The sequence below is a fragment of the Eumetopias jubatus genome, unplaced genomic scaffold (assembly GCF_037043125.1).
Source record: "Eumetopias jubatus isolate StellerSeaLion01/CBP00866 unplaced genomic scaffold, mEumJub1_p1.0 scaffold_2, whole genome shotgun sequence".
Taxonomy (NCBI): domain Eukaryota; kingdom Metazoa; phylum Chordata; class Mammalia; order Carnivora; family Otariidae; genus Eumetopias; species Eumetopias jubatus.
The window spans coordinates 182,900,637-182,912,581 of NW_028274808.1; the positions used below are offsets into that span (position 1 = coordinate 182,900,637).

The 11,945-nt window shown below is 37.3% G+C and overlaps 1 protein-coding gene across 1 annotated transcript in view; it reads left to right on the plus strand.

Annotated features, from left to right (window-relative positions):
- The window catches only part of DHX15 (DEAH-box helicase 15), a 57,867-nt gene extending 53,872 nt beyond the window's left edge, over positions 1-3,995 (plus strand). The window contains exons 13-14 of the mRNA XM_028087583.2: positions 2,039-2,208; positions 3,424-3,995. Of these exons, the coding sequence (XP_027943384.1) occupies positions 2,039-2,208; positions 3,424-3,541 (288 nt within the window). The 3' untranslated portion in view covers positions 3,542-3,995. The remainder of the gene's footprint in view (positions 1-2,038; positions 2,209-3,423) is intronic.
- The last annotated feature ends 7,950 nt before the right edge of the window (positions 3,996-11,945 follow it).

Here is an 11,945-nt window from a genome sequence, read left to right on the forward strand (position 1 = left end):
TTGTTTGCTTTCTGTAACAGCCCTTTGAATCTACTTAAACAAGTTAAAGAATGCCTCTGAATATTGATTTTAAATGTTATGTCCAGATTCTCGAATGAACTAATATTCTAAGAAATTTTATCTGTCTAATGAGTAACAGATTAACTCATTAAATGACAAAGTTAGTAATCCAGTTATGTAGAAATCAATTTGGAATTAACTCTTAATTAATAGAGTCTTTTTTATACCAGATGATATGTTGGCCATTTTCAGGTGGGATTAACAGCTATTTCTTCCATGTAAATATCAGTTCTTGGCTTTTGATAAATGTATTGAAAAGTCTGTGAATCTAGATTGTGAGTGGAAGATGTATAATTATAAACTGTGCTGAAGCAAGGCAGTTGCCTGGGTGGATCCAGAAGTGCAGTTCACATTTCTCTTTATGTGGAAACTAAAGACTCCAAGATCAAATATTCAGACCCCTGTATTTCATTCACAGTGCTGTAGAGTGATCAGTGATACTTGTAACTAAGAAACTTAGGTGCTGCAAAAGCCAAAAATGTCTTTTAAGTGATAATGATGGAAAGTAATTTAAAATGTTTCATTTAGTTTTAAGTGTGTTATGGTGGGGACTATACTAACTGATGTATAGCTTGTCAGATAAACGTAGTGAACATTTATTTTAAGGGATTTTAAACTATGTTCAAAAACTCATTCTCTGGTGGTAAAATTGAAAACAGATCAATCCATTACTTGGGATTGGATTGATTTTAATGATCTCTTCTGTCGCCTGCTTGTTTTTTCATTCTCTATTTTGGCTCTGTCTATTAAGCAAGATGTGGCCTGCCTTAAGGCCAAATGAGCTAAATAAATAGAATTGACCCAAATGCACAAAATCAAAATAAGAATTGATGGGTGCATAGTCTGTAGTTGAAATCATACTAACAGTAAGAATTTTTATTGTGACATCTTCTATAAGCTCCCATGCTCATTAGAGTTAGGAAAATAATAGAGCAAGGTATGAAAATTCATTCTGTAGACACTTGTATTCTTAATATTTGTTTAATATGTACTAGTACACAGTGGCTTCTTTTTGACATATTCTTAAATTTGCTTGTAATTCAAAAAAGATTGACAAAGCCATATTCAAACATTATAGATTTCTGCTTCTCTGAAGATTAAACTTTGTTAGAAACAGGGCATGCAGTAAGTACCTGGCACCTAGTAGGTGCTTAGTATTACTGAAGGAAATTGAGCTCATTTTCTGTTATTTATTAATAATTATTCATTTCTATCATTCATACACATTCTTCATATTACTGTAGTTCTAGAATTGGAAAAGGCATATCATCATCTGTTTCAGTGTTTGCTAATTACATATTAGGTAAGTTCCACCAGTTGATGTGTTTGATTATACATAGAAGAAATGGAGGCAAGAAGCACGTGCACCTTTGTCCGCTCCGTTCTTGTTCTTGTTCTCTTTTCCCTGTAGACTGACTACCTTTTGCTTTATTTTTCCATCTTAATCATGAATGTTCTAGTAATTGTTCATCTGATACACGGTTGCCACCTGGCACTAAAGAACCCACTCTAGATAGTTTTAAGGCAGAAAGGACCAGATAGTGTATATACATGTTTTATGGGCCCCTTATGTCACTGTTGAAACTGCTTAGCTCTGCCTGCCCACGCAGTGCAAATGTGCAGCTCTGTGTTCAGTGAAACTTGACTTATGGACCCTGAAATTTGAATTACATGAGTTTTACTTGTCACCAAACTTTTTTTTTTGGTCTCTCCCCCCACCCCCACCCCCATTCTTTAGAGATGTATGGACCACTTTAGGCCAACAGGCCTTAACCGATGCAGGCAGTGAGTTGGATTTGGCCTGCAGTAGTTTGCTGATCCTTGCTTTTATCAGGCAGTGATAAATAAGTGAGGCCATCGGATAAAAAGCAAAAGCTGAGGTCTGCCCGTTCTAATTATATAGGTAGCTTTACACCACTTGTGCTTTATAATGAGCACATCACAAGCATTGTATTAATTGACTGGGTTTCAATTTCAGGTGGCGCATTTAGAACGGACAGGGCATTACTTAACTGTGAAAGATAACCAGGTGGTTCAGCTGCACCCCTCTACTGTTCTGGACCACAAGCCTGAATGGGTGCTTTATAATGAGTTTGTTCTTACGACGAAGAATTACATCCGGACGTGTACAGATATCAAGCCAGAATGGTAAGCACCACCCTTCGTTCTAACAGATTTTGTTAACATTTTCGTTCCGAGTGGAATCTGACTTTGTTGCGCTAGTCCTGTCCTGGAACTTAATGTTCTTTCTCATCAGCTCAGGATATGTGCTGCCCTGTTTAGGTATAGGGCTTTGACCTGATGGTATGGTTGGTCTCTTAGAATCTTTGCTTTGCTAAGAGGACGGTGGGATTGTTGGTATGGGCCTGGGCAGGATTTGAAGCCAAATATAAAATTAGAGTTGACTAGCATCAGGAGTGTCTTTGGAGCTGTTCTCTTGTTGTGATCAACTCAAGTCTCCTAGTACTGTACTAGAAACAGTCTTTTATCATTAGCTCTGAACTGTTTATATGTTGATGCTTTAGAAGGAGTTAAGCAAACATAAAAACTACACATCTTGTTGGACCTTAGCATATTTGATTTACAAATTGTTGTTGGAAATGATTGTTATTTTAGGCAAAATTACCATCCCTCCCCTTTTGTATGTCTGGTTTTTTTTGTGTTGGTTGGTTGGTTGGCTGGCTGGCCTGCCAGAATCCATTCTGTAACTTAGGATAGGAGACGTCAGCCAAGGATGGTAGGACTGAAAGCACTTACTTTGGTTGATGTCACTTGCTAGATATTGTGAGGCTTCTTTCCTACACAAATTTATGACTTTCGACACTGGTGTAGGACATTACCATTTTATCTTAAATGCTTTATTGAGAAAAAATTGTATGGCTAAACATTAAAGATTCAGTCAAGTGAATTCTTTCGGGTTTAGATCTATATTTATGGTTACTAAACTTCGAAAATGAGAAGATACAATCATTTGAATACAAAGATATTTCTCATATAGAACCTGTATTACTATAACCTTGGAGAGGTTGGTCAAAATAGTGTTCTAGAGTGAAAAAATTAATAACCTTACTTTAATATCTTTCTATTAATGTAAAAAAGTGTTTTTAAAAGGATTTGTCTTGAGTTTTTTTTTTTTTTTAAGTTATGGAAAGTCCAACATCAGAAAATTTACAGCGTAACGAAAGTAATGCACTTCTAAAAGTCGTGTTTGTATGGAGTAGGTGTTTGCAATTGTAACGTTGATATGGATTTGTAGATTTGCCTTTGTTCATCAGTATATTAATGAGTAATTCCTATCCTATTAGCAACTCCAGTCTTTAATTAAATGTTAATTTGGTAATTTTTCCCCCCCCTTCTGGACAGGTTGGTGAAAATTGCCCCTCAATATTATGACATGAGCAATTTCCCACAGTGTGAAGCAAAGAGACAGTTGGACCGCATCATTGCCAAACTTCAATCCAAGGAATATTCACAGTACTGAATTCAGTGCTTAGAACTGAAGTTATTCAGAGGACAGCTTTAAAAGATGAATGAACTCAAAAGTTCAAGTTGTGCTCTTCACGTTGGTTCAATAATGGCCTTTATTTGAAAGCTTTTTAATTTTTCTTTACAGTAAATATTCCATTCTGATTTCATAAATTAAACATTTATGCCTCCCTTTTGTGTTGACACTGTAGCTCATACTGGAAAAGTCGATCAATGTTTTGCAGTTTATTGAAAGTAGTTCTATATATAACAATGTTATAAGCATTTCTTTAGAAATGGTTGAAAATGCTTCTAAAATGTGATTATCGACCATGGTATGCATGATCGTTGTAATTGTTGACATTCCTTTTAGAAGTTGTGAAATGTTACAACTTGTGCTTATGTAGACACAATCTTCTGTCTCAGTACAGAGGCACTGACTTCAATAAAGTCTATTTATACTAATTTCAGCCAAAGCACTTTGATATCTTTGTTCTAGTCTCAGTATGGCTTCTTCTCTTCTCAAGTGTGGGGCTTTTTTTTTTTTTTTTTTAATGTAAGTATACTATGATTGCATCTTTCCACAAAGGCTACTACTCCTTAGATAAAATAGTCATTAAAGCAGTATTTTTAAGAAGATAGCATGGCACTTCGTTAGGTTAATCAGGGTGTGATCTAATGGGATAAAAGTATATAGTTTTCATTCAAAATTGGATCTCCAAGGCCAGAATAATGAAAGAATAGCTTTCTCTTTGTCTTAAATTCATTTCATAAGTCTGATTTGTTACCACATCTTTTTATTATACTTAGAGAAACCTTCTAAACACCCTATATACTTCTGAAACAAATGTTTATTTGTATTAAATAAATAGTAGGGAATGATGTTATATTGTAGGTATTGGTTTTACTAAAATTTTAGATTTTTGGATATTTTATGCAGTGTACAGAGTGATTAGCAAAGTGTGTTAAAATGTGAACTTGACTTTCCGTTTCCTGTAACAGGTAGTAGACAAGTTAAAAACCCCTTTTTAACAGCAGATGAGGTGTTTGGTATGACCCCTCAAGGGGCCTGTAATCAGTTTCTTTCACTTAAAAGAGTAAATACTGTTTAATTTCTGGACTCCCTTCTTCTACTCTCTCCCCCTCCCCCTGCAAATATTTAAATGTTAAAGGAAATTTAGAGGTGTGTTCACTTGGAATTTAAATATATTTTGTAGCATATATCTTACGTGGTTTAAGGGAGTTAGTTGGGCAAATTAAGAGTTTTTCAGGCTGTATGCTTTTTTAGTATATAGGTAGCTGTTACTAAATGATGCTGGTGGCTTAAGAGTTAATAGAGTTCTCTAAGTGCCTAATTCCCCTAATAATTTACATGGTGAAATAATATTTTAGGTTGAATTTAAATTGGTTAAAATTTATCCTACTTTTAAGTATTGGCAAATTATCTGTTAGAATTTTTTTAGATTATTGTTAAGAACGTCTAGGCACTTGGTCAGACTATTTCCCCTAAGCAGGCAGCTTTTGCCAAAGTATTATGTTGCATTTTTTTTACAGTTGCATATTTTTATAATCTGACCATCTTTCTAGTTTTAAATAGATCTCGGTGTAGTATATGTGTTGTTTAATCTGGTGCTTTTTAAAATTCTAAATTAGACCATTAGGTTTTCTTAAGGAGAAACTTAAGTTGCAGAACTCTGCTGTAAAGAAGGAAGTTTGGCATTTGGCAGAGTTTCTAGGAACAGTGAGTACTCTTTCCATCTTGTAAGTGATGAGTGTGCACTGGGAGTGGCCATGGAAACAGTGGAGCGAGCTGAGCTCTTTCATTCCCTCTCATTACGTCCCCTTCCCCCGCCCCCCGCCACCTTCAGTTTTGCAAGGCTGGCCATATCTGACCAAAGCTTTGAATCCTAAGCATTGATGTTACTGGCAAAGGTATGGCTTTTAAAATTTGTGCCCTCTAACCCCTTCATTATAGGTTCGGCAGCAGAATAAAAAAGTGGTCACAGTTTCCCTTGTTTACATAGGTGGGTAAAACTAGCAGATGAATCCTCAGTGGTACTGTGGAACGAGAAAATTATATTACAATTTTTTCCATAATATTCAGAAAATCTTATTTGAAGATTTTTCTGAGGAGGTCTCCTCACCTCTCAAAATAGAGCTGCTTTTTTGTTGTGAACGTAGCATAAGAAAGAAAAGCCTTTGACTACAGGTTGAGGAAATGAACACACCTTGGGGGACTAGGGCAGGGTAGAATATACCCTACAGTCAAGCCACTAAGCCACGGTCGCACAGAACAAAAAGCGTATGACTTAGTCCTAGAATTTCAGGTTTAGAAGGTAACACAAACACCTTGAGATTCTCTTCTGAATAATTTTAATGGCTCAGATACTTTAAAGAAAACCATTACTTTCAAAGACATCCTAATAGTTCTGCTAGAAATGCTGAGCTAAAATTTCTAATTGTTTCTAATTCTTGCTTCTAGAGCAAAGTTAGTTAAATAAAGATGTTTGTTTTACTGCACGATGCTATTTAGATACTTAACTGTCCTCTTCCTTTACTCTGATTTAGGCTGAATAGCCTGTTTTCCCCTCACCCTTCTCTTCGATACAGTTTCTAGATACCCTGAACATCCCTGATTAACCTCTGCTAGATATTCTCTGGATTGTAGTCAGTGCTGCGGTCTAAACTGGGCGGAGCGTGGTGGAACTTGTATCTCTCGGGACCAGACACGCCATCACTTCTGTTAATGCAGCTTATGATTACATTAACCTTTCAGACAACCACAGCGTACTTTTGGCTCATGTTAATCTTAGCATAAATTTAAGGCGTCCAATTATTATGTGATAGTTTTGGATGTGGCTCAGGGCTGGGGAAAAACCCTCGCAGACCGTGGACAGTGTACATCTCTAGAGACCTCACCCCGCGCTTTTAAATGCATCTCTATATCACTCATTAAGTAACATTTAAAAAATTACATAAGAACAATTGCTTCCTAGGTAATTGGGATAGGAATATCTCAAATACATGTTTTCTAATAGTTCTAGAATTCTTGTAGTGTGAAACTAACCTACACGTTGTTTCAGATGCAGTTCTTATCAGTATTGAATTTAAAAGTAAAGTAGATTTGGTATGTACATATTTACACAGTGATTTGAATTTTACAGTTTCTTTTTATGTTAGAGAAAGTCTGGGAGGAATGGTGTTCCCAGGCAGTTTCAGTGGTGCCCTAGCTAGTACCGGACCTATGGACAAAATGGCCCTGTAGACACACTGTTGCACAGGTGGTCAGATGGTATCTTGCATTGCCAAGACTAAGGTGTTTATTGAGAACTTGTTGCTGCGGTGACTTCTAATTACTTCTGTTGGTATACACTGGCTAGATGATGGTAACTTTCCTGTTTTGCTTAACTGAATTCTCTGGCTTGGACTTGGTAATTTCTCATTTCGGGGGTATTTGAGCCTAACTTGGCAAAAGCAGTTTTCTGCAGCCACCTCTGTTAGAAGTGGTGTGCTGAGTGTAGCCCAGCTTGGGAGTTGGTGAGATTTGGCACGTTTCTTAGATTTTTGTTGTTAATATGTGGGCCTCTTTTATTCTGTTTTAAAATACGCTATTTCATGTAGAGTCTTCATTTGTAATTATAGTAGGTTGCAGTAAATGGAGCCCAGTGCAGAACTCACGTCATGAACTTGGGAAAACCACATTTAAATACCTTAGTTTTTTGTTGTTGAGTGAAAGGGTTTTGAAGTGGAAAAAACTTGCAAAGGCTACTTTTTACAAGAAGTTACACGGTTAGGATGGAGATCAAGGAGGAGAAGGGATACTTTTGTAAAGAAGGGGACCACCTTAACATGTTTTTAGGCAAAATTTCACCCAATGTCTTAGAAGAGACTGGGGTTGAGGCCAAGCTTGGTGATGTTAGCCTTGGAAATGAGAAAATTTCCTTAGATAAGGGCAAAAATTTCCTTAGATTAGGACAGTTACGGGACCTCAATTCAAATGGCGTCTTACGGAGAGTGCCAGGGAATCAAGTTGAGGCTTGAGGGAGAGGAGTACTGTGTGAATTTAACAGGTTCCTCTCCTGTGGTCTATAGCTCGGGAGTGATGAACAGGGAGAAGGCTGCCCAGCTTGAGTATGTCTAATGAAGGCATGGAAAAAAGTGGTAAAGTCTTTAAGATCTTGTCATTAAAAAGAACCATTGAGGGGCGTCTGGGTGGCCCAGTTGGTTAAGTGTCCCAATTCCTGGTTTTGACTCAGGTCATGGTCTTAGGGTTGTGAGATTGAGCCCCCTGTCGATCTTTGTGCGGCACACGGCATCTGCTTGGAATTCTTCCGCTCTCTCTGTCCCTCAGAGTTCTGTGTGCGCTGTGTGCGTGCACTCTCTCAGATAAATAAATCTTTTAAAAAGAATAAAAAGAATCACTGCTAGCTGTCCCTATAAACTCATCTAGTATCCCTGAGTTTTCCTCATGCCTTGCGCTTCCGTGATGTTTGGTTAGTAGCATTGGTGAACATTGTATACACAGTACTAGTTGTGATGTCTTTGCTGAGAAGTATCTTCATTTCAGCTCATATATTTGTTTTTCATATGAATTGTTAGGCAGTCGAAATTTTGTCTTAGCCAAATTTGAGACATGATCAGAGTGAAATGAGACATGCTCTCAATTTTAGGGAGTGACTTATTTTAAAGCCCTTAATGAATGGGAATTGATTTTAATGCTTACAGAGGTGTGTGTTGTTTTATTTTAGATTATATAAAGAAGTGGAATTACTAAGGTTAGATGGTGGGGAATATTTCAGCTTTATGGCACTAGTTCTGTTCAGTGTCTTGACAAAGAACCTAGTCTTTGATTCACAGGGAGGATTTACCTACCAGTGCGAACATTCTTTAAAAGGGAAACATTTTAATTTTTAAGGAATAATAAACTCATGCAGTAAATTGTAACAGAAGTGATTGGAATTTCATCTCTGAATTGTGATAGTGTATGTAGACATTGCTTTAGTATATTTGCTCTTAGTTGTACAGTCTCAGTTCTCCTTGGTACAAAAACATACAGGACTATTTTGTAAAATAACTTAAAAATTGTTAAAGCTCTGTACTTGGCTGTTCTGTGTAATCATTTCTTCCCAAAATTAATTATATTAATGAAAATGTTTTTGTAATGTAATATAGTGTATGCTTTATTATTTACCTTTTTACATTTAAGAGGGGCTGGACTGATGTTAAAGGTATTTTTTAGGCTTTGAATGTCTGCACTTGACTTACCTTCTGGAAGATTTAATTACCTTAGAGAAACAGAGGACCTTGTGGCTGACTGCTTTAGAGTTGTCCTCTTAAAGTAGCGTTACTATGATCAGGACCTCCTCATGTCAGTTTTGGTACAAGATATTTTGTTTGATGGGTAAGAGCACATTTCCCCATTTTTGTTTTATTAGTATGGAGAAATGTAATATTGGGTATCTTTTAGTTTAGAGGACTTTGACACGAATTGATGGCTCTTGGATAGTTGTCATGTTTTCACTAAAAAACAGTAAGGTAGACTGAAGGCAGTAGAAATGATCCGGCACGGTGGAGGAAAAGAGAAAGCAATCAATAGCAACTTCTAAAGTAGTTTATAGGAGAGGAACTCTTAAGAGTCCTTTATCTGAACTTAAACCTTATAACTCTGTGGTATATTGTGTTATTTCCATTTTTTTAATTAATTAATTTTTTTTAAGGAGAACTGAGGTCCAAGGTCATGTGGCCACTTACCAGCAAAACTGGCTATTCCTCATTTTGCTTGAGGGCCTCCTGTACTAAATGTGTTTTCCCTGAGCCTGTATAGCAGGGAGCTGGGATATATAAAGCCTGTTTGGAGTCCTTGATCCGTTGCATGGTCCTTAGATTGTGGTGCTTACCATAAGTTCAGAACATTTCCCACATTACCTGTTAGGCACATTTGTGACCAAGGTAGAAAACTAGACGTTTTCCATTTTGGTTTAATCCATAAGAAAATGGAAAGGGAACTTGACTGTATCCCTGGTCCTCCTCTTTCTTAGGTGGTACTCTACGGGTCTGAGGAGGATGGGGCGCCTGGGTGGCGCAGTCTGCTAAGCGTCTGCCTTCGGCTCAAGGTTTTGATCCCAGGGTCCTGGGGTTGAGCCCCACATCGGGTTCCCTGCTCAGTGGGGAGTCTGCTTCTCCCTTTGCCTCTCCCCTTGTTGATGCTCTTTCTCTCTCAAATAAGTAAAATCTTGAAAAGGGGGGGGATCTGAGGAGGACACCTGTTTTAATTGGTGACCTCCATGTTTATTATTGTGTGGATTTTCAGTGCAGCCCTTTCTTGGTTGTGTTTTTAGAATGGCTCAGTGAACATAATCTGAAGTGAAGCCTGAAGTAAACAATCCAGAAGTCACTTGTTCAGTTTTGGGATTAGAAATATTTCCAAGCCAAAGTGAATCACGTTTATTTCCTCCTGCTTTCATTCACGCTAAACTGCTTTCCGCATGACTTGGAGCCATGGTGAGGATAGGTCATCCTTCCCACTTCTGTACTTTGAGTCAGTATTTGAGGCTGTTCTACTCTGTTGGGCTGTGAGTTCCTGAAGAGCTGGGGCTGTGTCGCATGTCTCTCTGTCCCTGGTACCTAACCCTAGGCCTGGTATGCAGTAGCTTTTCGGCAGATATTTTAAAAATACAACTGCTGTGGCTTTCATGTGTTTGGTTTTTTATATCATTGTTCCCTTCTTACTGGTAGTGGTAGAACTTAAGACTCCCTACTGTTTTTTACCCATTAGGCTAAAAACCAGATTGTTCAAGGGTATGCAATGGAATGGGGCAAGAATGTGATGTAATAAACTTTTGTAAACAGAGCATCAGATTTTATTTTTATTTATTATTTTTTTTCTAGTCAGGTTTTAAAACCCATCTCTGCCCTTATCAGGCAGTGAGATTATGGATTTGTGACTTACCTAAGCTGCCTCCTCATTTGTAAGGGGAGGCTTGGTTATAATACTTTGCCCTTCAAATGGTTTGGTTCACTAAATGAAATGATAAATAACATCTGGTCCAGTGGATGCCCATAATTGACAGCATTTCCTGTTCCACTGTCAAAAATACGATTATAAATAGGTATTTTGTGGGACCTTAGTAGAGCTCCATTCTTTATATAGAACTTGAAATAATTATTGTGACCTCTTTCCAGAGATCTGTCTTGCTTATTCCCTGACTCTTAGGATTCTTTCAAAGTCACTTGGAAAGAGATTTCCCCGTATAAACATCGATACTGCTGTGAGCAAGTCAAGCAGATCTGAGTAACCTGAATGCTTTCCCTGCTTGATTACATGCTACAGGATGCTTGCAGGGAAGTATCCAGAAAGGAGGTATTGAAAGGAATCATGAGCTTTTTATGGATAATCCACATTGTATTTATGAATTGACAGAGTGTAGCATCTGTGACAGTGTTTATAAGATAAATGTGCTTTAATCTCTTGAAGTCATTATTTGATTACAAATAAATGACCGAAGTATTGGTCTACAAGGTGAACTCTCGGCATCATGCACTCTCTAAACACCTAGTTTTCAGTTTCCAGGGGAAGGCTTTACTCATTTTGGCCTTCCTTTTTAGTCTCACGACAAAGGTTTTGGCACCACTAGGCAGGCAGGGGAGCTGGTGTTCAGACTTAACAGAAGAGTTTTTGAACTATTTGGCGTAAACAATTATTTTTCTTCTGTAGCATTTTTTTCAGTCTCATAAAGGAAGAAGGGAAAAATAAAACTTAAACGGCGTAAGGAAATTAGTTTGTTACGTATTTCATATTAAAAAGTAATACTGATAGCTTTCATGTGGGTAGATGTAGAGAATTTTTTCAAAATTCATTTACTTTATGAAAAGGAATATTAGGTGTTTTTGCTGAACTTGTTAGCAAAAATAAACACCATCGATCATATGTTCATATTATTACTAAGTTATATCTGAACAATACAAAGACTACTAGTGACCTAAAAGTTTTCCATGGCCATCAGATTTCCCACAGAATTTCTAGGCCCGCTAGATTTATCTTTTTAAGTTAGTGTTCAAAGTTTCGCTCTTTATTTAAAAAAATAGAAAGCTTAGGGAAACAGATAAGTGGCAGTTCATCACTTCCCAGGGCCCATCCCTCTTTTATTTCCAAGTCATTACCCAGTTTTTGAATATGGCATTTCCACCTTGATTTTTTTTTTTTTTTTTACTGTTCGGCACTAAAATATTTGAGATAAGTCCTTAGTGTTGAGGAAATCCTGAATTCTAGAGCCGGGGGGTTAAAAGCAATGCAGTGACAGGCTATGAAATAGTGTTGTCATAACTTATCAGTGGCTAGTAAATAGGGTAGTTGCCTTCTGACACCATTTTGAGTGAAGGCAGTTTAATTGCGTTGCCTCTGTTTAGATAAGCATTTGGGA